At 41.2% G+C, this 26953-nt stretch overlaps 5 protein-coding genes across 12 annotated transcripts in view; 2 read left to right on the top strand and 3 right to left on the bottom strand.

Annotated features, from left to right (window-relative positions):
* LOC143153318 (uncharacterized) overlaps nucleotides 1-9975 on the bottom strand; it is a 42807-nt gene extending 32832 nt beyond the window's left edge. For 3 of the 6 annotated variants that reach the window (XM_076324350.1, XM_076324353.1, XM_076324354.1), the window contains exon 1: nucleotides 678-1492. The gene's annotated coding sequence lies outside the window, so the exon portion shown is untranslated. Of the gene's footprint in view, nucleotides 1-677; nucleotides 1493-9627 lie in introns of those variants that run through there. The other 3 variants (XM_076324351.1, XM_076324355.1, XM_076324352.1) reach the window with 2 other exon arrangements.
* LOC143153052 (uncharacterized) lies at nucleotides 4101-8662 on the top strand. Its single transcript, XM_076323798.1, has 8 exons — nucleotides 4101-4388; nucleotides 4507-4541; nucleotides 4878-4997; nucleotides 5735-5848; nucleotides 5948-6209; nucleotides 7696-7881; nucleotides 7994-8139; nucleotides 8222-8662. Exons 1-8 carry the CDS (start codon nucleotides 4101-4103, stop codon nucleotides 8382-8384), a joined length of 1314 nt encoding a protein of 437 aa, XP_076179913.1. The 3' UTR covers nucleotides 8385-8662.
* Nucleotides 9976-10725: 750 nt separating the features above from the next.
* On the top strand, nucleotides 10726-16329 carry LOC143153375 (acetyl-coenzyme A transporter 1). Of its 2 annotated transcripts, XM_076324477.1 has the most exons (9): nucleotides 10726-11096; nucleotides 11220-11418; nucleotides 11494-11783; nucleotides 11861-12015; nucleotides 12089-12282; nucleotides 12347-12531; nucleotides 12611-12728; nucleotides 12814-13029; nucleotides 13168-16329. In XM_076324477.1, exons 2-9 carry the CDS (start codon nucleotides 11227-11229, stop codon nucleotides 13345-13347), a joined length of 1530 nt encoding a protein of 509 aa, XP_076180592.1. In that variant the 5' UTR covers nucleotides 10726-11096; nucleotides 11220-11226; the 3' UTR covers nucleotides 13348-16329. The 2 variants fall into 2 exon arrangements, with proteins under 2 accessions (XP_076180592.1, XP_076180591.1); XM_076324476.1 differs by having other exon boundaries at nucleotides 10726-11418.
* LOC143153376 (uncharacterized) lies at nucleotides 14394-15915 on the bottom strand. The gene is made up of 2 exons (XM_076324478.1): nucleotides 15763-15915; nucleotides 14394-15248 (listed from the first exon to the last, which is right to left on the bottom strand). The coding sequence occupies exons 1-2, from the start codon at nucleotides 15904-15906 to the stop codon at nucleotides 15048-15050; spliced, it is 345 nt and encodes a 114-aa protein (XP_076180593.1). The 5' UTR covers nucleotides 15907-15915; the 3' UTR covers nucleotides 14394-15047.
* On the bottom strand, nucleotides 15938-26906 carry LOC143153373 (cationic amino acid transporter 4). 2 transcript variants are annotated; one of them, XM_076324474.1, is made up of 10 exons: nucleotides 26652-26906; nucleotides 26411-26578; nucleotides 26029-26178; nucleotides 25529-25777; nucleotides 23906-24241; nucleotides 23108-23354; nucleotides 22580-22979; nucleotides 21654-21882; nucleotides 21421-21582; nucleotides 15938-19160 (listed from the first exon to the last, which is right to left on the bottom strand). In XM_076324474.1, exons 3-10 carry the CDS (start codon nucleotides 26168-26170, stop codon nucleotides 18976-18978), a joined length of 1950 nt encoding a protein of 649 aa, XP_076180589.1. In that variant the 5' UTR covers nucleotides 26171-26178; nucleotides 26411-26578; nucleotides 26652-26906; the 3' UTR covers nucleotides 15938-18975. The 2 variants fall into 2 exon arrangements, with proteins under 2 accessions (XP_076180589.1, XP_076180588.1); XM_076324473.1 differs by having other exon boundaries at nucleotides 26411-26906.
* Between the last annotated feature and the right edge of the window lie 47 nt (nucleotides 26907-26953).

Below are 26953 nucleotides of genomic sequence, written 5' to 3'. Positions count from 1 at the left end.
TATATAAAATAACGAGAAAACACTATCGATCCGTGTTTCGATGGTTTCTCGTTGGACTCGTGGTGGGCTTGTTGGTGGTACGAATGGACCTTCATCGTGGAGATCGTATTCGACGCTCCAACGTCTCTCCCTGTGTTTTCTCCGTGTCGGTATGGCTTCTTGGACGACGGAGGAACGACGAATATGGCATCTGGTAGACCGTTACACGAGGAACATTGATTTTCCGGGAGGTTAAGGACACCGTAAACTGCAACCACCACGTGACTTAAACCTAGCCGAACCGACGATTTATAAATACCTACAGTTTCACCCATCGTCGACCATTCAGGTTGCACACGCACCGCGATCGCGTGGCCCCCTTTTTCTTATTTTCCATTTTAGCGGCAACCGTGTTGCAACTGAACGGTCGCGGAACGATCGCGGCGAACGAGTTGCTCGCTGGATGTTGGCCCGTCGCTGACACGCAACGTCGGCTCGGTTTCAAGTTTTCGACTGCTTCGGTCCAAGAAACTGAATCTCGAAGGAATCCGCCGAAAAGCATTGAAAATCCAGGGAATTAATTCTAGCGGCGATGACGGAGGGGTGTGTGTGGAGGCGGTATGTGCACAGGCGAGGGGGGGGGGGGGGGGGGGCGGCAACGCGAGATGCCCGAGGGTAACGCAATTTAACAGGCTTACCTCTCTACTCGGTAAACCCTCTCTATCCCGTTAGCTCTGGCGAATGCAACTTGTGACCCACATGCAAGCGACGATTAAACGCGACTAAGCTCGCCTTTACGATGCTAAGAACCGTGGACCTCGATGCTCCTCGACAATTAACCTTTTCTACGCATCGTTTAATTATCGGTACTTTGAATGCCCGAGAGAGGAGACGCGGTTCTCTCGTGGCTCGTTCAACGTCGGCCAGGATCGGTGGAGGGAACTGCACACGGGTTTACCACTGAATTCCACTGTTCTCTACCTGTTGTTCCCGTGTGCTGGGCCACGAAACCGAAGTACCGGGTAGAACGGACTCGAGGAAACCGCACATAAGGTCACCACCGAGGTTTCGACGAGGTCTCTCGTTCCTCAACGTGCTTCACCGCGGCACACGCTGTCGATTACGAAGTATCGCGCGGTATCACCCGAAGCGGATCGCGAGCATCGACGCGAAGCTTTCATCCCGCACGGTTCGTATACGACGCGTCACGCGAAGCATCCGCGAACGACGATGTTCAGTGTTTTCGCGACACGTTTTTCATCTTGCCGCGGCATCGAGTCATCGGTAACGTCGTATTCGATTGGTCGGTTAGCTCTCGATTCGCGTGCACTCGGTCGATCGTCGACCGATTCCGACACGAGGGTTCAACGCGTTCACTCGAGCGATCGTCGAGCAATCGGTACGGCGATTGCCACGTTTTCTTGTTGCGTCGCGGTGCGACGGGAGCGAGAGAGACGCAACGTTTGAGGACGCGACGCGTCGCCGGGACGGCCACCACCGTGTTGTGCGTGTGCTCGACGTTTCTTCCGTACTGCGTCCGGGTCGAGCACCTACCTAGTCGAGTCGTCATCGAGGACTCGACGCAGGCGCCCCGAGGAGAACCACCCCCCTGTTACCCGCAAAACTCGAACGCCTCCATCCCCTCTGCACTCGGCCAGGGGGTGAACATCCGAGAGTCGAACGCTGCACCGTACCCTAGAGTGATAACGACAGAGAGGCGGGAGGACCCATCGTCGAGGGAACGAGTCTATGCGGTCCTGGATTTCGGGAGAGATTCTCGCTCGGTGGAACGGTACCGCTCGTTCCATAAGCTACGGGCCGAAATTTCGATGGAAGTTGGATTTGGAACGGATAACGATCGGGGTTCTCGGCCGTTCGTCCCGGCGGGACACGTTCGTTTCGACTTTGAACCGAAACAGGATCGCATGCGAGGAAACAACGAGTTCGGTACGCGAACGGGGTGCCAGGAATCGTTTCACTGGCAACCTCGATGGTGAATCGGGCGCATACCGTTCCTGGTGAGATCGTCTTGGTCTGTGTTCCGCACCGAGCTGGTACGGAACTGCTTCTGAGTGAATCTCGATAACAGAGTAACGCTCCGGTGGTGTTGCGCAAGCGTCGGCGTCGGTTTCCATGGAGACGGGATGCGAGCCACCGCGTGCGAATGCGTATTGATTACTCCACTCTTGCTCCATTCCGCGATCTCTTGGTCCTCGTCCGTGTCTTCTCCTGTCACCCCGCCGACCCTGTGGGCGCCCCCTTCTTTTTTTCTCTCTCCTCTTTCTCCTCGTTCGTGCGACGAATCCTCCCTTTCCATCGACGACCTTCCCCCCTTTCTCTCCAAATTAGCTCCGTAATGTCTCCGTGCGCTCTGCCCGAGCCTCTTTTTGCACGGACAGGGGGCAGAAGGGGGGATGGGATAAATCTCTTTTTCTCTGTTTCTCTGATCGGGGGTAGGGCTCTTCTAGCTACCGGCCGGACGATAAACCTACGAGCTCCTCGCGATCCGATCCCTTTGATTCCGGGGAACGAATTTCGGTCGAGAGAGGACTCAGGATTATCCAGTCTCGGAATTACACGCCGCTGAAGGTTTTTAGATCGTAGCGCGATTACTTCGTTTGCCGGTGTAACCCCTTCGTGACACGAAACGCGCTATAATCGAGCGTTTCCTTTTTCCTCCGTTCTCGCTCACGCACAATAGGGAAAAAAATTTCACGGTAGGTATGACGCAACGCGACCCGGCGCGCTATCGCTAATTTCGGTCGTCGGTTACATCGTAAATATCCAAGCGGAACAAATGATATCCATTTTGAAACGTCGGTAAACGTCGCATGGACGATGCCTCCGGTGTCCTGACCAGATTCGATCGCATTTGTAAACTGCGAGGAAAAGAAACGAACGCTGCGTACGTACATATAACGAGGTACATCTGTGAGAGGTTAAGGGGAGTAGAGAAACAGAGTTTGCGTTGCTGTTTTTACTTTGCAGCAGGGAAAAACTGCTAAAATTTAATGCACAATTGGTACACGCCTATACGGTGGGAATATAATTAAAAGAACTACGCTATACTTTGAGTTCTGCTGTTCGAACTGACGCGAGAAAGATATCGGTTACGGACAGTGGCGTAGACTCTTCGATCACGTGATCGTTATACCACTGTGAAACGAAGAAATAAATACTCTAGAATACTTCGCGCACAGGCTTTGCGAATACTTTTCTCAAACAGTTTGGACGGAATTCTTTCTACGATAGAAATGCAGAACCGATTCCGTGGATCGTGCGACGGGAAAGTAGGAAAAATGCAGAAAAAGCGACACATTCTCGATACGCCGTCTGAACTTCCGGGAAAATTTACCCACCTAACGTTAATTGGACGTTGCGTCGGGGGAAAACGTAAACGTGGCTCAATTACTATTTATCACCGGATAAATTACCGATCGTCGAGTACGCTTTTTGTTTTAATTTTGATTATTTAAAAAATTTCATATTTTCTAGTAAAATTACCAGTCATTTTCGAGTCTTGCGTCACCGGGTCCGCGAAATTCTCACGATAATGGCAACTCGGTCGGACTTTTTCACAAAAATGTGAAATTTCGTATAAAATACGCGGCAACAAAGCGTCGTTAGTTAAACTGTCGGCGTGACGGCAAGAGCGTTCATTGGCTCGCTCGTGCCACTTTATTTTCTCCGGGGCACACTCCCGTCCGTCGTTTTGTCACACTCGCTGACTCACAGGGACGCAACGAAACAATTACAAAATCCTCACGATTAACGACGCTCGTCGGGTGTCCGAACCTCGAGGAGTCCGCGTAACGGAAGAACTCGAAGATCAAACGGTGAACGAACCTCAGAAACGGAGAGACACCGAGAGAACGAACTCGTCGAGTCGCGATTTGTCAAGTGATTTCAGTCGTTGAAGTAATACACGAAAAGAAAGCTGGTACCAGTCCTGAAGGGCGAATACGCGGCAATACCCCATGCGTGACCACTATATAAAAAGGTGAAACTCGTCCAAGGAAAGAATCACTTTTGTGTCGTCTTTGCGTCGAAACGCGTCCAAAGAGTTTTTTTTTTCGTGCGTTTGTTTAAATACAAAAGGAACATCGGTTTCGAGTTTCGCGATGGCCCGACGATCGGTTTGCGTATTGTTAACGAGCGTTGCAGTTTGCTGCGCAATCGCAACGAAATCTGAATTCGTCACTGGTTCTGAAATCGCGAAAAACGAACCCAACGATGACAAACTATTGTCCACCGTCGTACGCGGTAGAAATTCGTCGAAGGTGTCGCATTTAACGAAGAGCAACGATAGCGAGGCGCACGACAGAGGTTCGGACAAACAGGCGAGAACGACCACGATCTATCGACCGGAATCGGAAACTAGAGATAAGTCGAATACTTTTACAAACATAGTGTTCCCGCGATAAATGTGAAACCGAGGTATACGATAAATGTGAAACGTTTATTCTCATTACTAGGGGAGGTTTTTCTTGATCGAGCGATTAATGGACGTTTCACCATACTCGTTAGTTGTCGAACGCTTGTGTCGGTGAAACAATACCGATGTAAAGATGAACTTTTTTTTTTATTATCGGTTTCTCGTTAATGAAAATGTTACATTTGTCAGATATAATTTAAATCGTATTTACTTATTTCTTAAACGATAAAAAGGGACCAGATTTCACCGATTCGATTTCTACCGATAGAGATGCAGAGTTTCGCGAATGGTTCTTTATAAATGTGAATTTTGGTTCCAAGGCTTTCGCATTTATCGAGAAAATACTGTACCGCGGCGGGGATAAACTCTTCGCATTTATCGTGGATCTCGGTTTCACGTTTATCGCGAAAACACCGTGATCGTGCATGCCCACCACGAAAAAATTGCTACGTGCAAGTTCCAGTTGCTGCGGTTCCAAGTACGGTTCCAACGCGTCGACGCGCCCCGTCTACTATCACAGTAAGATTCCTGCAGACGGTGGTCGGTATCCGTTTCAATACGGTGAACGTTTACCCGTTGATAGGTAGTATAAGACTCTATAAACCTGCTTGTGCGAGCAACGATTGAAATATATCAGAAACATTCGCAACGCGTCCGACACTGATTTCGAATGGAACTTTCCAGTAGATTTGTGGAGCGTTGAAAAATAAAGGGCGCGTATTTTTCCATGGGAGTTCGAATATAAGGGGTGGAACTACCCTCCGGAGGCTCGTTCCGTCAATGCTTTTGAAAATTATCGAGGATATTGGGGAGAGATTTTAAAATAACATCGTACAGATTCGATACGAATGTCGAAAAATCATGTTCGTCCTCCCTTATCCTCGATATTAGTACGAAGACGAGATTGCTTGTACTAGAATTATTGTATAATAGAACAACGAGTAGTCGGTGCTCAATTTTATCCGATACTCGAGACAAAATTTAATAAAATGGATACAATTTGTTTGTAAATAACTTCGTTCTTATGGAATACAAAATTAAAAAGAAACAATAACATTCTTTATAACGAGATTAGAGAAATCGAACCTACGGATGTTAAATTTTTTTTACCAGTTCAATTGCATAATTTAAAACTCCAAAGTTTCGCCTCTTAAACTCCCGAGAAAAAAAAATACGTAATTTTTTCGGTTGCACCGCAAATCTAAAAGATTGCACCGAAATGGTCGTTGAACGCTTCGTGGGTGTTTCTCGTCGATAAAAGGAAAATCGACGAACACGAGAAAGCAGCTACGAGTTTTCCATTGAGCGGGTGATCTACAGATATGGGTGGCAAGCTCAAGGCCAGCCCCCGGGTTCGAGTGGAATTACCGGAAGACCTGGTGGCGGAAACTACGTCGGAACTGCGCTCCACGAAGGAAGTCAGGCAGGAGATAGGTAACCAATTGCTCTGTCCTCCTGCCTATGCGAACGTACTTTTCAATTTTGTGCCTACCGCGACACGAACGTTCAACGAGATTTCTGCACGAACATCAGATTTGGCTCCCGTCCGAGTTATGGAAGTGAGAGTTCACGCAGACCCGGCGGCTACGAGTCCTCAGCTTCTGGAGGTTATGGTTATGGTAACGGTGGTTACGGAGGACACGGTACTGGCCGACCAACTGGCTACGGGGGGTCAGCTGCGAGTGGTGGTTATGGAATTTCAGGAACGCTCGATAACGGCGATGAATTCGGACCCGGTGAGCCAACTTATCCGGAAGGAAACGGTCCCCCGCATCCGAATATTCAAACGCAAAAGGTAATAGCTCGTTCTTCGAGAGAATATTTATTCTCATCGTTGTATAATATAGGGTGATTCATCGGTGGACTCGAAGACAATACCTAAACACCCTGGTCGATAATCCCGTGTGAATCTTGTCTTTACTTCGCAGGCAAATTCGATAATGCACGGTTAACTTTCGTAACATTTGAAACACATTTGAACTCGAACATTGTTCGACGAAGAAAGAGTAACGATATAGTACATCGAACAGCAATACTTGGAAAGATGACGCCACGATAAAGAAATAATTGTACAATATGCAAAACTTCGCTTTCCGTGCTTTTCGTGTTGCGTTTTTTAAAATAGTACCGATGCATCCTTTGGATTCTTCCGATTAAAATAAGTCCAAACACGACACAAATCGGACTACTTTTAATTTATTTAATACATGCAATATTACGTGATGTGTAATGTTTTGCTTTTTTCGTTGGGTTAGGTTTCGTCGAGCTCGAGACGCTGAACGAAAGGGATTGGGGAGAAAGTTTTCCGTGCGTTACTATGCAACTGTCTCTGTTGCAGTGATCGTCGTTGTCGAGCAGTCGATGACGCAACAGGGACATCGCTATATACAAACGTGGGATTATCGGCTAGGGTGTTTAAGCGACGACACTGCTTCAAGTCCACTGGCGAGAGAATCACCCTGTATAATACTTTCTGTAACACCCATTTGCATCTGTGATCGAATGTCGTGGCATCCATGCACGGTTATTCGGTCGTTACGCGCGGAATACGGTGCTGCCCGGATACATGAAACAACCTCCACTATGTACTATCGAGAGCTAATAAGTTAACGAGTGTAAGAAATGCAGTTAGACTCGTTTCATAAACTCAAAATAACTACAATTTTCATAAACTCAAAATAACTACAATTTTTAGAAACTATAACTTGTGTATTTTCTTACGCCACTCTGATGCTGCCATCTGTGATTTCATCGAAAATTAAAACACTAAAACCCTTCTTACCCCTGTTGGTTCCCACTCGCCAACTTACCAGTTCTTTATAGTACACGAGACGTCAAATATAGTCATGTTATTTATTTTTCGTTTACGTAGAGTGACACTTTGATTCGCACGAGTATAAATTTTGTCAGCCGATGAAAATTGAAATTTTTACATCTCACGAGAGTACCACCGGTATGCGGGCGAGATTCGCCCGATGAAAATGAGTCCGAACACGACTTCGTTAGAAGCACTTTTAATTATATACGAATAGCAGGAGAGGGGGAAACTTATTCAAAAACAAGACAAGTAACCTCCAAATAGTCCGAATAAGGTCGTGTTTGGACTTATTTTTATCGGGAAAACTTCAACAACCCATTGGTAATAGCGAAGATATCAAAATTTTAGCTTTAGTTAACGAACAACGGGAAAAAGTTGTAACCGGACAATATGATGTTTGCGCTTCTCGATGCAAATGGGTCGATGTATCGTGAACAATGTTTCAAACAATCGTCTCTATCAGGCCGTGGCTTTAAAAGCATTAGCCGGTGTAGCTTTAATTGGGGCAGCTGCTGCTTTAGCTGCGAACCCCGTTCTTCTACCAATTGGCATTGTAGCAGGAAGAAAGAAACGATCGAATTTGTCCGTCAAAGACGAAGACGCACACATAAATTACATTTTAAGAGACTTAAAAAGCAACTTCACCAAGGTAGTTTCATTATACTCGATAAGTATCCTAGTTACAGCTATATGTATACGTTTTTTTTTTTTTTTTTTTTTGTAATTAAACCTCGTGCTTTGATTTTTATGCCATCGAATAGATTGACGGGAATGGAAACGGGAAGAATCTATTAATTTCTCCGACGTGTATCGCCAGAATGGCGTGCGAAATTCAGAAGAATTATTGGTCCGACCTCGGTAAAGACGTCGAAGGGAAAACAAAATCGGAACACCGTTCCACCGATTTGTATGTATTTTTTATGCTATTGCAATTGTTTACAGGGGAAGTTCCAGACGTATGTATAACAAGCTATAAATTGCACTTGCAGGATCTCTAGCAATTTACTCAATAAAGAAATGACGAGTGTACGTATTAAAAAGATGATGAAAATAGCAACTACCGTTGCACTGAATGGAGGGAACTGCAACGTGTTTGCATGCACGTTCGTAAAAAATGCAGACCCTAAGAAACAATATATCATTAAGCTTTGAAAAGTCCCGTTTGCACGGAACGGTTTCACAGAGTTTTCGTTTAAATTTGTCTACGATGTTTCTTCTTCCATGTCTGGTTTAAACGTTCTAACTGAAATTATATTCAGATCGAAATGCAAGGATGCAGAGTGATAAGATCGAACGAAGACAAGACGCGAAAACAAAGGCTCGACTGTAATTTTCTAATTTCAGCTTTTGGAACATATCGTTGTACATTATTTAAAAAAATCCATTGTACGTACGTTGTATTAAATACTTGTAGTGTTGTACTTTACTGCGTATGGTATTTAAATAAATTCTATAAAAAATAACGGTATCGTGTTGCACATTACTTATCTTGAAAATGTTCACTGACGTGGTTATCGGATAGGATTATCATTTTCAAAATGATTAATAACCAGTAATTTAAGTAATAGATCAATAAATAGTAATTTGTAAACAAATTTTTGACGAAAAACGTGGAAGAATATCGCCAAAGTTTTACATTTATAAGCGCAACTGCAAAACTTTGTACGTTAATGGAAAAAAATTAATAAACAGTTAATTAATATCAATTAACACGTATGAATTTGTAGTTGCAACCGTGTAAATATACAAATTAATTGACAGAATTTTAATAAATTATATAGTAATATATAATTAAGGCAATTATTTAAAAAGCGAACGGCTTCAGAGATTTCAATGCCCTTTAAATATGTTGATAACATAACATGTATACTATATATTATGTAACCACGGCTCGACCTTAGTTTCCAAGATATTTGTAAAAAACTGTCAGTACTAACACATTAAATTTTGCTTATACGTATACATATTTACATTCACCTATTAGGTTAAATTACAATAGATTAGGTTAAGTCAAGATAATATCCATTGTCCGGCAGCGATTACACAAATTGAAATTCAAAATCATTGAAATTGGTTAAGTTTGATTTTTGATTTAATTTGTTATATGTATATATGTATATATAAGTATCTATATTGATTATTGGTCGCGGTATTGTTATTTAAAAAACAATAGAAAAGCTACTGTTGCACAGATATAGGCAAAATTAATCGTATAGTACCGACAGTTTTCTGCGAATATTTTAGAAATTAGCGGCATATTAAAACATTCATAATAATTATTTAATTATCGCTAATTATTTATAAAAACTACACAAAGAAATTGTTAAAGTTTTGTATTTTTTAATGCGATTCGACAAGTGTATAAATTATTAGAAAAAAATGAATATTTCGTTACCTTTTTTCTGGCAGTTTAATTTATCTACAGGAGCGATATTTTAAATACATTTCTCTCGTTTGAATTACTCGTTTTATTTGTTTAAAAAGGCTTCTATTATTGCGTCTTCCCACTAACGTCGTCGAACATTCAACAGGATTACATAACCAGAATAAGTTATCTGATGGTCTATCCTGCTTCCACAATGTCTTTGTTACTTAAATCTCCAGTAACGTTCTACATTCTTATTAATAGAAGTCTGAATATAACAGGATCCCATAACCAAAGTTGGTAACCCGCATCTTCTGTCTTATTTTCTTGCTTATTCCTCTTTCTGTCTGAAACCTCCACATCATCCTACGTATCTATTATAAAGAGCCAATTTTCGCCCAGAATATTTAGACTCACTGACGACAACGTTAAGAACTAAAATCTAAAGAAATAACAGAAAATAACTTAACGTATGATGCCAGAAATTATACTACGCAGTATTCTGAAATAATGAAATATATTTACTAAATAATATTTTAATTCCTAAATTAATAAGCTATTTTATACATTAAACATTACAAATTTATCGACAGATCATTATTTTATAGCCACTAGTTCAACCTGTCACATGTAGGTTATGTATATTATAAAATATACTATTAAATACATTTTCTATATTATACTCCATTATTTAAGAGTAATGAAAAAAGTAAATTTTTATTTATTTAAATATTCTGCAGGTTTATTAAAAAATATCATATTGTAAATGTAAGTTATGTATAATTGCTAATATTATTTGATTCATTTGAAGAAAACAAAGAAATCCTAAATACAACTTTTTCAGAAATAATATTGCGTAAATGAAACTAAAATGCTTTTTAAATTTAACAATTACGTTAATCGATTATATAACTACGTGACTCGAAGCCAGAGAGCTTACAGAGATAAGCCACTATCTGCTACTAGGGAAATTTTATCCAAAACGGATGGAATGTTTCTAAAGGAACTGAACATATTGCCGACCGTTCATGTGAACTGCGCAAGTCGCCAATAGGCGTCTCCAATATTTTTGCGTCTCTATCGAATCGTTACTTTAGTAATGCTGTATCACACGTGACTTGACGACTGGGAAAGACAAACTAGAATTTGTACTGACGTGTCCTTAATGTAGAGTAACGTGGCAAACTCAAATCATTGCAAGTTTAATTATATGTTTCTTGAGGAGACGGAGGCAAGACAGTTTTGAATGCCGTCCGACGATTGTAATTTATAATACAAATCAAACAAATTTACGTTTCATCGAAATATTATTTACTAGTTTCGCGTCATTGTTGATGACCTGTCATAACATAAATAATTCAGTTTATTTTTGTATAAGTAATTCTTCCGCTGGAAGATGATTGTGACATTTGATCGAAGAATTCATATCTACAACATTTTGGAATAATCTATCGATAACTATGCTTTAACTCATGAAACGCATAATATTGTTATTAAAAGTAAGCGTGCAAAAGTTTGGAAGTTGACGCGTGCATAAGAGGAACATCTGTTCCGTCAAAAATCGGTTCGTAAGGTATATGAGATTGCGATTGATCACTTACATCGTTCTTCATGGGTCCAAGGAGGAAAATGGCAAAGAATGACAATGCGGAGGATGGAGTCCTGGAGTTTAATCACATACAAGAACATTCTGATTTACGAGGGGACGAAAAAAACATCGCCATTCTCTTATTTTTGTACATGTTACAAGGTATACCATTAGGTTTATGTGGTTCTATTCCTATGTTGTTGCAGAAGAGAGATGTTTCTTACCGTCAACAGGTTATTTGAAAACTTATATTACAATTGTTAAAGCAAAAAAACCTCCATATTCTATAAAAATTATTTTACTATTAGGCTGAATTTAGTTTAGTTCAGTGGCCTTTTTCGTTGAAACTCTTTTGGGCACCAATAGTAGATTCCATGTTTTCTAAAAAATTTGGAAGACGGAAGACATGGTTAATTCCTACTCAGTATTTAATGGGTTTCTTCATGCTCCTTTTATCGAGCCACATGGATCGTTGGCTAGGTGATGAAAGTATAAAGCCAAATATAGGAATGTTAACTATAATATTTTTTATTCTCAACGTCCTTGCTGCGACTCAAGATATCGTAGTGGATGGTTGGGCCCTCACAATGTTGAAAAGGTATGGTTTTAATTTTTTAATTAGTTTATACAATTTAGCATATTGTTACTATAGCTGTACTTTCCTTTTTATCTCAGATGTAATGTGGGTTATGCATCAACTTGTAATAGTGTGGGACAAACTGCTGGTTATTTTATGGGCTATGTTCTTTTTATGGCATTGGAGTCTGCTGAATTTTGTAACAGTTATTTAAGATCTACTCCTTCCAGCGAGGGCATGTTGACTCTACCAGGTAAAGTTTTATAATTGTTCAGAGTAATTTGTATTAGGAATTAGTAATTACAACTTCTAATTTTTCTTCACAGGATTTCTTTACTTTTGGGGTTGGATTTTTATAATTACGACCACCTTAGTTACATTATTTAAACACGAGGATTCAGGGAAGGTACACAGGAGCGAAGAACTGAATACAGATATCAAACACGCATACAAATTGCTTTGGAATATTGTCAAGTTACCGTCTATAAAGATAATAATTATTTTCCTGTTAACTGCTAAGGTCAGAAAATATATATTATACGAATTACACTTATAGGCTCGAAATTAATACTGTATTATCACAGATAGGATTTTGTGCTTGCGATGCGGTAACTGGTTTGAAACTAGTAGAAGCTGGTATACCAAGAGAAAAGTTTACTCTTATGGCTGTGCCTATAATACCGCTACAGATAGTATTGCCATTAGCAATCTCAAAATATACAGCTGGTCCAAGACCTATGGATGTGTACATAAAGGCAATGCCATATAGGTGATTAGAAAACACGCATAAAATATAATGCTTTGTTTCAAAAAGAATATATCGCAAATATTTGTAATTAATCGTACAGATTAGCTTTTGGACTGGTAGCAGCGTTCTTGGTATGGGTGACACCACACGTAATGATAAATGGCCAAGTTCCAGCCTACTATTTTGTAATTTTAATAGCTCTATATTTGATACATCAGGTGATACATCATTCATAAATGAATTCGTTAATGGTAATAGTTCAGAGAAAAAGAAAGGCACTTAGGTTACTTTCCCTTTTCTCAGGTTTTCACAAGTTGTATGTTTGTGGCGTCAATGGCGTTCTTCGCAAAAATTAGCGATCCCGCCGTGGGTGGTACTTACATGACATTGCTAAACACATTATCTAATCTTGGGAGTAATTGGCCAGCAACAGCGGCACTTTGGTTCGTTGATTCATTGACGTTTCGGCAATGTAGCACCGACGTTTCGAACGACTGTAGTACATTTTCGAAAAGAGAGGTTGGTGGACTTGTTAATTATTTTTTCGGCGCCTATTCTGCGTTCTGCGCAAAAACGTTAAACTTGTTTGATAAATGTATACAATATTTAATTAGCCGATAGTTGTTTACTGTCATTGTAAAAAATTTTCATTTTCAGCTTTGTACGAACACGCACAATGGCGATTGTAATATGCAGCTTGACGGCTTTTACGTAGAGAGTATATTATGCTTGATCATAGGGTTCGCATGGCTCAGGTGGGGTCAAGGAAAAATCGACTTTTTGCAAGCCAGACCGATATCTGCTTGGAAAGTTATACTTTCCAAGCAAAACAGATAGCAGTACTAAATAGATGTTACAACTTGTTGACACAGTACCAACGTATACAGGGTATGGCACATAACTGTTATTACGATTTTTTCAACATTTCCGATAATCGGACAAAAAAGTATTTCGAATAAAATTCGACGTTTTCCAATTGGCTACAAATTACAATATTAAAAATTTAGGTAAACTTGGCGTTAGAATATTTTTGATCACATAGTGTTACAGCTGATGTCAAAATGAGATCAATGATCTGCTATACTATGACCATGCTTCTTCAATTTACAAATGTAAAGTCAATCAAGGTAAACGCTAGCGTGAAATGTTCTTTTATTTGAATCAAATTACACGTTCGTATATGAAAGTAATCTCGAAATATTTTGTGACTCAAACATTTATTGCAATTGAATGCATAAAGGTATCACAACATGCACAAATTATATTGATTTTTGTACGTTATTTATGCTGCTTTAGTAATACAAACATAGTTAATATTTTTCCTGTCAAAGATTACTAAAAGTTTTCGTTTGAACGTGTAATTTGATCGAAGTAAAATAACTTTTCATGACAGCGTTTTCCTCGGTTGGTCTCACTTTTATAAATTCAATATCGTTTCAAGATCATAATATAGCAGGTCGTTGAACCTGTCTTCACAAGAGCTTCAACGCTATGCTATCAAAAACATGTGTTACCTAAATTATTGAAAATAGTTTGTTCTAAATTTTTAATATTGTAATTGAAATAAATAATACGATAACCGATCGAAAGCCGACTAACTTTTGTTCGTTTATCAAAAGTTCTTGAAAAATCATACAATTACGTGCTACACCAGGTATGTTAGTAAACAATTTGACTATGCCTGTAACGCGTGCCGGTCGTGTGTCCGGGTAATTTTTCACGCATTTACCAAGTGTTCCAATTTTTTTAGCGCAACACATTTATTTAAAATTTTTTTATTTCCCCCTTTCTCGTCAAATTGAATGTATTTTTCCAATGAACAGAATACCAATATTAACCAAGTACTGCGTATATTCTAAAATTATTTTAATCATAAATGGATGTATCGCATGTTCAACATGTCGTTCGCGTCGCGGTATGACTCCGTTCTTTGTACATATATATATGTATATATTTATATATATGTATATATATTGTATCGACGCGTTACGCACAATAAAAGCAATTTAGGCTTTTACGTGCGAACCTCGAGTATTATCCTTCCATGAAGGTTTGTGGAATTTTAGTTACGATGTAATATGTGTAATATATCGCACTGGTTTATATTTGATGGTACTCTCGGTCCTTGGAGCAGTTCGAACATTACAGTTGCGATTGTTCGCAGTACTTGTAAGTCTGTATACTTAAGTACATGATATTAATAAAAGTTTTCCATACGAACGACATGCTCATCTTACCTTCCTTCTATAAATTTTCCGTACTTATCGCGGCGTCGTCTGTGAATCATCACGTGTTTTGGGATTGATCGTGAGCAAAAAAGAAAACTTGTACGATTATCTTTACACAGCAACCAATTATTTTATTTCGTTTATTATACTTCAACGCGTAAGGAACCGAAAGCTGCGGAACGATATCTACCGTATGCACTTAAGTATTATCTACACGTTCGCACTTAAATACATCTCGAGAGCAAGTATTTACGAGGCAATATTCATCGTTTGTTGTGTACGTCTTTATCCGCGGTTTTCTTTTTTCTTTTATCCGCAGCAACCGGGTCGCGAATTGATCTGACGATCCTCCTTGTAATTCATTGTTCGCTTCTTCAAGTGCATCATTCCCGGATGCATGGATCCGTGATCCGAGACCGTACCATCGGATAATTCCAGCGAAGTGTTCGTGTTTTTGGTTGTATCGGGTTTTTCCTCCTGCGAGTTGTACTCTTGCATCAGCTTCTCCATCTGTTCGAAAACACGGTGTACCATCACCATGGTTATGTTAAGCCGTGGTCATATTGAAGGCGGTAAACGGTAAGCGGCAATATCGAGCGGTGTATGGATAAACAGATCGTGTATATTCTTTTGTTCGAGAGCCGGTATACGATTTTCCAATGTTGAGAATTCGCAAAAAAAAAAAAAAAATACGGTGTTCATTCAAATATAGTATGAGTTAGGTTACTGCAAGAAACGATCTACGACATCACTGTCTGTGTTCATCCCCACATTTTTTTTTCGTCTCAACTCTCGGACCTCTTTTCTCTTCGACTTGTCCTTTTCTACGTACCTTGGGACTCGATTTCTATTACTGTACGGTTTATTCAATATAAATCTGTAGTCTTCGTTTTTATTTTACCGGTATTCGCTCGATCGCTTACCATTCTCAATGTGACCTTGGCCTTTAAACAACGATATAAGATACGAGCGCGGTCGCTTCTTCTCCCGAAATTACACGAAGAACAGCAAGTAAAATAGTTACGATTTTGGTCGATTCGGTGTCCACGTCGATCCCTGTGGTGCGTTGTTTATCGAATGTAGACGGGAGTAGAACCTCTCGGGACTCGGTGCTTCGCATGTAAACGAAGCTGAGTACCGTCGCGATCAGAATCACTCGCACGAACATGTTGCAAACTTGAGCGTACTTGGACAAAGGGGAAGGGGCTTTTTCGGTATCGAAGGTCCTTTTGAAGCTGTGCAGAGCGAGGCCTGCCCTTTTATCCGTACGTTCGCTCGTAAATCACCGTCGTCCGTGTCATTAACGGCCCACTGTGTCGAACTTGTTCAACAGTCGATACGACGTCCAGTACCAAGGACTCTAGAATCGTGTGTTTTCAACCGACGTGTTATTACGATACGTCGCTCAAACGAGCCATTTCCTGATCGGAAAAGAACAACAATTCGTTGTCGAACCATTTGTTTTGCCTTTTAACATTTACACTGCTTGAATTAACGAGTTAGGAAAAGCCTTCGTGCTCGACGTTACGATTTATTTTTACGATTACTTTTGTAAATAAACGAATAAATAAATAAATATACGTATGCGTGAGACGACGAGTAAACGATCTCACGGAATTGTCCACCAAAGCTACAGTTCAAAATTCGAACGCGAAACATTCCAGGGTAAGGGAACAGAATTATTTTCGATCGTAAACGTTTTTATATTAGAAGATATACAGAGTACACTGACGATAATTTTTGGTACCAATGTTTATGTATGCGTAATACGATCGCGCGTTGCAGCGCCCTGTTCACGCGAGTCGATCTCTTTGTACGTTATGTATGTTTAATATTTATATTACGTAACGTAATCTACTGTACATTAAGCGTCATGAAACGCGCGTACGTTCCAGAAGGTTCAGGGGGGCGGGGGCGGGGTTAAATAACATATAAATTCTCTATGGTTTGTGCACTTTGCGAATTGTGCGACGAAGGAGAGTTTACCAACATTGTCTCCCTTCACGAAAAGAAAATATTCCAGCGTACATCTCGATTCGTTCCGATTTCTCCTCTTTTTTTTCTTTTTCTTTTAACCACGCTTTTCTATTCTATAGAGTGAATCGCTTAAAACGGGAGCTACGCGAAGAAAACGTTTCTACGTCGGGTGACTTAAGCGATTCACTCTGTACGATGTATCGTAGTCTCGGAAATGTCTAACTTTCGGCGTTTAAACGAACTTTGTACAAACGTGGTTACGGTTTCGCTACGATGGTTGTTATTCATCTAAAGTAACGTCTACGGCACTTCGACGGTGGTAATCTTTACACACGATATTATTAACAGATACGTATATACTTTTTTTGCGTAACACCGATTAGATTTATCCGTTATTGTAATCGATCTTCGACGAGTCCGCCGAGCAGAGGACCGTGAAGACGATACGCGCGTACCTGCACGGAAAAACGGTAACCGCGATACCGATATTTCCTTCGTTGCAAGTGTTCGTTAGATATCCTTGTAACTTCGAAGCAATCGCGAATAAATTGGTGAATTAGGAACGGTTGATCCCAGTGGCGTTCTCAAGTTGCGAAACGAGTGGTAGTTGATCACGTCCGGTCGATTCGCGTTTCAATTTTTATTGTTCACGAGAGTGTCACCACTAGATAGGTGAGATTCGCCCGATGAAAATGAGTCCAAACACGACTTCGTTCGGACCACTTTTAATTATACGCGGTCGGGAGGAGAGGGGGCAAGTTTTTCAAAAACGACGCGAAAAACGCACAAGTTATCCGAATAAGGTCGCGTTTGGACTCATTTTCACCGGGAAAACCTCGACAACCTATTCGTAATAACAAAGATATCAAAATTTGAATTCTCGTTGACGGACGACGCGAAAAGTTAAAAGTAACCACTTTTAATTATATCGTAAGGAGGGAGGGTGGGGGAAGTTTCTCAAAAGCGACACGAGTAACCCATAAACAGTCCGAATGAGGTCGTGTTTGGACTCATTTTCACCGGGAAAACCTCGACAACCTACCGGTAATAGCGAAAATATAAATATTTGAATTCTCGTTAACGAACGACACGAAAATGTTCATAGTAGTCGATCGCGTCGAGTCGATCTGCGTTTAAATTCGGACCGACACACTTGTATACGGAATTTGTTCTAATTGGAAAATGGTCCACGTGTAAGAGGCAAAATAAGTTTCCTTAATGGCAGAATCCGTGCACCGATCGATGGATACGCCACTGGGCAATCCACGTGCTTAGCAAATCCGTTGTATAGGTAACCTTAAGCTTAAATGCCCGCTGTGCGAACGGGCGAATCTATTGTCATGTTTTTAGATTCATATTATCTTACTGTATAATTAGTCTATCCGTTCCCAAAGCACCATGTTTCGATCCTTGTAGCAGAACGTTAAAATTCACTAAAAGAGACAGTCGCGTGGGACTCCCTTTTAAAAATCTGGTCTTTCGTTAAAAATACACGTTTTCCTCTAACCTTTTGTTCTCTCTTTTGATTTGAACATTATGCCCGGAGCATGTCGTCTACTTGGCGATTGAACGCGTACACATTTTACATCTCTAAGTTTCCCCGTATCCTCGTAAACAAAGTTCTCGAATTCTTCGTTTCAGACCAGACGATTGCAGATGGATCAAGAATCGGTTCAATTTAATACTTTCCCTTACAGTATCTCGAAATTCTGCCGTTGTACTATATATTTATCGAGCGAACTTTGTTTTCTCGTTTACCTATGAAAAATACATTACACGTACTGCGAATAATCGAACGTTTGAAATTATCGTGATCGGGATCGAACAATTGCGCGTATAGAACACAAAAGATGCCACGAACGCTTGTGCGCGAGAAAATATATAAAGAAGACTCTTTTCGGCTAACTTTTCTGGGATTTGCATGTATAATACAACGAACAAACCAGTCCAAGTAGGTACTAAAACACAGTCTTGTCTGTTCTGAGATCTCTCCAATGTTCAGCCGCTTGTGTTTCAAGGGCAGAGGGTTTTAAAGGGAAACGATTAACTCGATTCAGCATTATTACGTAACGTAGATATTTACAAACGTCCCTTTGCTCTTCGTTTTCGAGTCGGTGTGTCTACGTGTCTCGACAAAGAGAAAAATGGTCGATGTACCGCTTCGCTTCTCTAGAGATAACGATTTACGTACTTACATCCAGCGCGTCGATTAGAATATCTTTTATACAATTTTCACGATCTATGATCTATGACGCTCGTTTTAGTGAGCGACGTAATCGTCGTCGTTTAAAATCGGTACTTTATCGCTCTTTTGATTAACGCGCAACGTGGCACCCCACTTCGCGCCTCTTCCGGCTTCCGAGGTCGCCATTAGAATCGAATACGAATTCGGACTGGCCGATTCTTTGCTGTAGTGAATCCCGTACAAAAAGTATATCAACATACCTGCAACACACGAACGATCAGATTAACGAGAATCGAATATCATGTGTCCATGTAATAGCTCGTTCGATAAAATTTATCGAGCAATCTAGTACTGTACTGTTCTATAAGTTCAATAAGAACAACCTAGTACTGTAAAATAAGTTTTATCGAACAACCTAGTATTATAGGGAGCTCGAACGTAGAAGTTTATAATTGAGTCATCAATTTCCAAGTTCAAATCATCTCAAGTTTATAGTGTACAGCTGAACCTGGCTCGACATAAACTGCAATATGTAAACGATAAGAATATGCAAGTGATAAGAACATACAAAAGATAAGAATGTACAAGTGATAAGAATATACAAGTGATAAAAATATGCAAACGATGATAGTATTTAATTTACTTATAAAAAGAAATCGATGACCTTAAAAACTAAAAAAAAAAGAAAAAAATCACCTTGAAACCATACACAAGGTTAGATATTTTTACAAACTCAAAGTATTATGCAGATTATATAAAATCATGGAAGGGATGTTAGGTTTCAACATTTTACCGGTTTCAAATTTGTTTAAAAATCACGAGACGACGAAATTTGCGATTTTTGTCGATTTTTTTCTTTTGAAAACTGATCGTACAAATGAATGTTTAACATCGAAACTGTCAACTTGATTACTTCGTTTGTATTTTCCTAGATTTTTTTGGAAGTATTTTGTACGATCCGATAAACTTCTTTTCGATGCATCGCGGTCTCGATTTACTATTCCAATTGCTCGTTTCTTAGATCTTGAAGTTTAACGCGTCAATGGAGGCACTCCTACAGATAACAATAATGTATTGACACAACTCACCGCTTCTATTCGATCGATCAACATCGAGATAGCCCTGGTTCGGATAAGCCACTTTCGGTTTGTTCCGTGTGTTCTCATGATGTAATTTCACACAACAATCACCGTAAAAGCCCGCACTTTCCGTAAAAAATCACGAATCCAATGACACTTGGAATCACACTGTTCGCACACGTACGCATGAATTGTACGAGCTATATTCTACAGACCGATAATGATACCTCCAATTATAAAGATTGTTACACCGATGACGAAACCATCTTGAGAAACGCACCGAGAGCAAGCAGATACGCGCAGTTGGAAAATTTTCCGAAGACTGAAGTATTTTCAATACACGTACAGTTCTGGGTTAGGTAAAAATCGTGTATCGAAGATTCTAGGTGAATGCAAGGTCGGTACAATAGAAACGTGTGAAATGATACAAAATAACTAAAACTAAAAGAAATAGATTGATTAGATATTTAATTATGAGATGGAATATTAACAGTCTCATCGTGCAACTTGTGTGGAGTTACTTTAATTTCTCATGGGTTGAAAAATATTCCACATCGGGGTATTTGAAAGATCCTACCGTGCACCAAAGAGTTAAGGTGGAGATTGTTGAAATTGTTCGAAAGATATACACGACACCATTGATATGGCCATGGGACCGGTCGATTTCGATTGTATATCTCCATTGAAAAAATAACGATCCGAGAGCGTTCGTGCGATACGTTGATCATAATAGCGGGGTGAAAGTGTCGGTTACCTGAAACCGGGGCAAACCACGACCTTTAACAGCTGACCGAGATGTTAATTATAAAATGTCCACTCTAGAAATGATTTACTTTGTAGAAAAATCTACGAGGAGTCGTGCTGTATTTTTAAATCTTTGCTGAATTTTTAAACAAGCATTCTTTAACCGAAATTTACGAAATAAGAAAACAAAAGAAGTGGGAGTCGATACGGTCGGTTGCTTCGGAGATAAAAAATTATTTGTTCATTTTTGTAAAAAGTGGCAAAAATTGCAAACTTCGACATTCCGACATCACTTAAATGCATTCGAAACCAGCGAAACGATGACTCAACTGTCGATGGTGTAGAAATTAGAATTGATATTAATAGGTAAAAAGGAATTGATGGAAGAAAAAAAGAAAAAGTACTCACTAGTCATTAAAGAGAACGTAAGACCAACAATTATGCGACTTTTTTTCATATGCTACACCTGGGTCCAAACAGACCCGTCATTTCGAAAAAAATTCTAATATTTTATCGCACTTTTCTTAACTTCCACAAAGAATTGTACTAACGGTACAATTGAGCAATGTACGAGTCTCTCTGGAAGACGTGGTAAAGCAAAGACAAACGAAACCAACGCGCGTGTAAGAGTGATGGACGATCTTCGAAACGAGGGACTGCAAGTTATCGATTAAACGAACAAAACTCAACGACTCACCGACTATCATCCACACCAGGAATCGCAGCCAAGTCAGTAGCGACAGGTGGAACATCAGTCCCACGTTGAACAGAATACTCAGCGCCGGTACCAGGGGTACCATGGGTACTCGAAATTTACCAGTGGGTGGATTCTGTTGATGAGCACCGATCACGAGCAAACCTACGGTTACCTTGCGATTAGCCATTCAAATGAATCAAGGTATAGAAGAAATGGAGAACGATGATACGTACTGCCGATCAATATCAGAATAACATGCGCCACGACGAAATAGTCCCACCAGGCGGGAGAGAAACAGGTTTGCGATATCAGTATCAACAGGGGGCACAGAGAGACACAGCCAACTGTGTAGATCGTCACGAAAACGGCCACCGTGTTTCCAGGTTTGCAGTTGCCCAAGAAGTTTGCCAGCCAGATGTATCGTGCTTTCAGTTTTCCAGTGCCTTCGCTCAAATCCAAAAGCTACGAAACGAAACAAGGTGAACCAAATTATTATTAGTATTATTATTATTATTTACCCTTAAACGGGTATTAGTCCTTTATGTACATTATAATATACAAATAAGAAAGTAAAAAGGAGAGGAAGAAAAAGAAAGTTGTAAGAAGAAAAATACATAGATAAGGTGTGCATCGACTCTTGATGCACGTTCGACGAGGACTGATCTTCGAAACGCCCTTCGGTCTAGAACCTAAACAAGAGAGTCTAGAACCTAAAAAGATTCCTCGTGTGAGAGTCCCTCGAGTAAACTGAACTAAAGTTTATCTCGTATTCGTATATTCCTTACAAAACAAAGTGAAAAAATACTAATGTATCGCCTTGTTTGTTTTTCGAAGACACGTAACTAAGCTGGGAAGTAACGTGTATAATTATCGAGGGTAACGGAGTCACTAATAATACGATTAAGGGGGCGGGATAGTTTGAAATGTTGCAACGATCGATTTTTTTTTTTTGTTATAAATAGTAGTTTGAAATCTAAAGAATAAAAAGTCCCAGTCTTTAAAGGAATCTATTTTTAGAGGTAAAACTTGTATCGAGCAAATGTTTACTTTCGTCTTGGTGTTGATTTACAATACGTATTACTTTGTAACGCGTTAGTCCTGCCACCTTAATCGTATTCCTTGAACGATGTGTAGATTTTCATTTATAAGTATAAATTACCTCCGATTCGGCGGATGTGACGCTATTGCAATCGCTATTGGAATCAGCGCTCTCTGTAGGCGGTGATGCCAAACTACTCGGGGTGCCAGCGTTCGATGGCACGGGGGTGATCTTCTCGGGACGATATCTCAAGATGATCACACTGGCCGAGACAATGGTGTAGGCCAGAAAGGTACCGATCGACATGAACTCGACCAGATGCTGAAGATCGAAGAGCAACGCGATCAACGCGCTCACGGAGCCGCTGATCGCTAAATTGAAGACCGGGACTTGGGTGCGTTCGCTCACGTGACCAAGGAACCCAAAGAGCAGCCCGTCATTCGCCATCGCGTACATCGTTCGTGGCAGAGAGAACAGAGATCCAAAGAGAGTCGTCGTCATTCCGCACAAGGCCCCCACGCTGCGTGTAAATTCGTTCAATTTAACCCTTTCATTGTTCAACAAAAGTAGAACCTTTTAGTGAAATTAATTCAAAGAGAGAGTTTTTCGTTTCGAAACAACGCGAGAATCAACGAACACGCAACCGACCTTATCGCGTATTTCGCCCAAGGGATTCCCCTCGACGAAAAGGCTTCTGGAAGTGCCGCCGCTGGATTGATGTTGTAATAGGGCACGACCAACGTCAGTGCTGCCCCCACCAGCACGTAACCAATGGTGACAATAGCCATCGAGAGGAGTGTTGCTCGCGGTATGCTGTAACCAGGATCGCGCGCCTCTTCACCGGAAGTCGCGATCGAGTCGAAGCCCACGAAAGCGTAGAAGCACGTTGCGGCACCTGTTCGCACGGAACACGATATAAATATTAATAACGAACGGTGATTCGCCCCGATGCCGCGAGCAGATATTCGAGTAACTGTGCAACGGAGAGAATGTACCCGGATGGAATTTAAATTGAACGGTCGATGTCGGTTGAACGAAAGATTAAAAGGACGGGAGAAAGTAACGATTGGTTAATAAAATTCGAAACACGTTATGGTACCGGTCAATTGAATATCCACGGAGAAAAATTTCAATAGATAGCGCCTCGACGGTTACTCGTATTAAAAAGTCTGTGTAATTGATTTCTATTCGAATAAACCAAAGTTTGGTAGAAAAAAATGATCGTTCTATCTAAAAATTTCCTTGTTAAATATCAAAGCAATCTACTTTATCGATTTCTGTTCACTATTATTCAAAAATTTCTTTGTCCCTCTACTTTTGTCTCTCAATTGGTACGGATACGGGAGGTTCTACCGTACTAGCCTCGGAACGTAATTTATGGGGAAAAATTCTCAATCGCATCGTGCCCATGTGGCCAAGTGCATTCTTCGTAGCTCCAGACAGTACCTGCGAGTACACCGCCGAAACCGAACGGCAGGAAACTTCCCTTCTCGCTGCTCCAGTTCGAGATGTCCGCGTAAGTGATACCCAAACCGATCACCAACGCCATTACGGCCAGATTGACGATAGTCAGCAGAGAGTTAACCGTCGCTGAGCACTTAACGCCCAACGCAAGCAACATGGCGTACGCCAGGCACAAAGCACCGGCGAGAAAGTCGGGGAAATGTCCTAGGGGTTCCCCCATGGTGTAGCCGTGCATCATTTGACGGGTGTAATTGCTGATCGATCCACCAACCAAGGAATCCACGTATCCGCTCCAAGCTCTGGCCACAGATGCAGCGCCTGTTCGCGAGCGTGACGATTACGCGAGAGGATAATGTTCGAAAATGATGATTTTCGTATTCTGTACCAATGATAGGTCGATGGAAAAGTTGTAGCGTGCCGAATACGTTGCATTCGATGGAACTCATTGAACGGAAGCATTTCACTTTTTTCGGTGTCCTTGAATTTTTCACCGACACCGTCATTGTTTCTCCGGTAGTAGATTGTAGAGAAGAAAAATACAAATTCGATTACCTGTAACAAAGTGACCTTCGAACGACCTTGAAACAACCTTCATCCACACTGCACAAAGAAAATCTGTTACAAGTCCCGTGGAAACGAAAGTGTGTATAGCTTTTAATGTTTTCAACGAACGTGTTCGAAGGCACGAGATCGTTCACGTATCGACAATTTTCCAAACGTTGACGAAACGAACGACAAAACCTGTAATATTGTCGCAAGTCACGCGGTATGGTCGATGACGACGTAATTCTGGTAAACAGTGTCTTCTAATGTGTCCCGGAGAGTAGTTCAATGGATTTGAGGTCTGGCGAACGAGGGGGCCAACTGGGCCACGTCGATTAATACACATCGATTTGGAAATGACTATTCGTTCCACAAACACAGAAGTCGGTGGAAATAATGTACGTTTCAAGGGTCAAGGTCGTATTGTTCTAGGTCGTTTTTTGTTGTTTTCGTTCGCCGTAACACGACGCTTGAAAAATATACGCGGTCTCGTTTAAAAAGAAATTCAAGATCACCCCGACACGTTGGAAGATACGAGACAATGTGACCGAGATCGATAAATAACAAGTTATTTTCGATGACAAGTTATCGACTATACAAAACGGCTCGATAAGAAATGCTATTCAAAATATCTCGTTATCTATCGATTCCATCGTAAAACATTACACACGAAACATATAAACGTTTAATAAAATGTTCAGTATCGCGCTATAGTCGACAAAAAGACGAATTCGATGATCGATAATAAGGTGACCTTGAGTCGACCTAAAAAAACATGCAGTATTGTTTAAAAGACTCAAAGTCACCTTGATATCTTTCAAAACATAAGACGTGACAAATTACAGAGGCCTTCGTTCAACAGGCTCCACGGAATGAAATATATAAGGTAAGCAATTCTTCTTATCACACCCTGTGTGTGTATGTATAACTATTGTTCCTTGATTCCTTGCGCACGTTACGTAAAAATTTTTCTTTTCCAACACCGTACCAGAAACACGACCCCCTTTAACATTCTCTTTTACGGAGATGAAAACCCCAAGAGGGGGCAGAAAAATCTTTTACCGATCATGTGCTCCAGTATGATGTTCCAACCGATCACGAAAGCCCAGAACTCTCCGACGGAGATGTAAGTGTAAACGTAAGCGCTTCCAGCTTTCGGAACACGCGCCCCAAACTCTGCGTAACAGAGTGCCGCCAACAGGGAGGCTATTCCGGCCAAGAGAAAGCTCAAAATTACACCGGGACCGGCCGTGTTGTGGGCCACCGCTCCTGTCAGAACGTAGATTCCAGCGCCGACCATATGACCCACGCCTGAAAGATAAAACGCGGGTTTACCATCGCCGAGGAATCGCGGACAATTTTGCATTCCGGGTCCAATACGGGGATACGCATGCCTCATCGAATCAGAATGTCATACGATGCATGTGCAATTAACATTTTTCCGGTACGAAAAGCACCTTATCGCGAACGGACGCGATACCGCGAGTGGCGATCCGCGGTATGTCCTTACGACTGGAAATAGCACGAGAAAGAAAGAGAAAAAAAATACCGCGCACACTTACCGAGCAACGTGATGTCGAATGTGGACAGGCATCTCTTCATCGGCGTTTCCAGTAAATCGCCTTGAAGCTTTTTCGTCCGATTCATTTTGGTACACAAACCGGACATGACGTGTCCCAGGATCATCCGGCGAACCGATGGCATTTTAGCGTCTGCAAAGATGTTCTCTCTGTTAGGCGTACATCGCCCCTTTGATGTTACCACCGAACGTTTTCGCGAATTTCGACACGATCGTTTCGGAAAGCGCGAGTGTATTCTCGGTTTTTCCGAGGACGAGACGCACGAAACGTCGTCACCACCGATAAAGACCGAAACGTATGTTCGATGAACGTTTTACAATCGTAAGGACGACAACGTTCGATGACTATTGTTCGCGATACTTACGCGGTGTGGCGTCTATGGGTCCGAGTTGAAAAATATTTCACACAGCCACCGAGCCGTTGCGACGAAATGCGAACTGCGACGAACGAGATCACGACGGACGCTGAAATTTACGGAGAAGTCGCATGGCGCCTCCTCTAACACGCAGACTCGGATATTCGATCGATTCAGCTGTGATAGAACTATTTATGTCACTCAGTCTCTCGACGCTATGAATGGAGAAGTTTCTGTTAATCGGCATTACCGCGTTATTGAACACGCTTCGAACGAAGCACGCTTCATTTTTTCCCACTTCCGATAGGTATTTCTCATCGATGTTCGAAAACTTTACTTTCTTCGGCTAGCGCTCGTTTCTATGGTCCCCGTCGTTCGTCAGGCTTCCCACTCCGAGTCGTAACGATTATCTATACTTCACGATGTAAAATTCGATGGCGCAGAATTTTCTCCGAAAAATGTCTCGATCTCGATGCATCGTTACACGATGTTGTCCAATAGCATAAAAGGGCGATGGTCGAGTTAAAGTATCTCGACATTTATTTCGGAGAA

Source organism: Ptiloglossa arizonensis, chromosome 12 (genome assembly GCF_051014685.1).
Source record: "Ptiloglossa arizonensis isolate GNS036 chromosome 12, iyPtiAriz1_principal, whole genome shotgun sequence".
Taxonomy (NCBI): Eukaryota; Metazoa; Arthropoda; class Insecta; order Hymenoptera; family Colletidae; genus Ptiloglossa; species Ptiloglossa arizonensis.
Note: the sequence above shows the minus strand (reverse complement) of the source record. Positions and strands in the feature narration are given on the sequence as shown.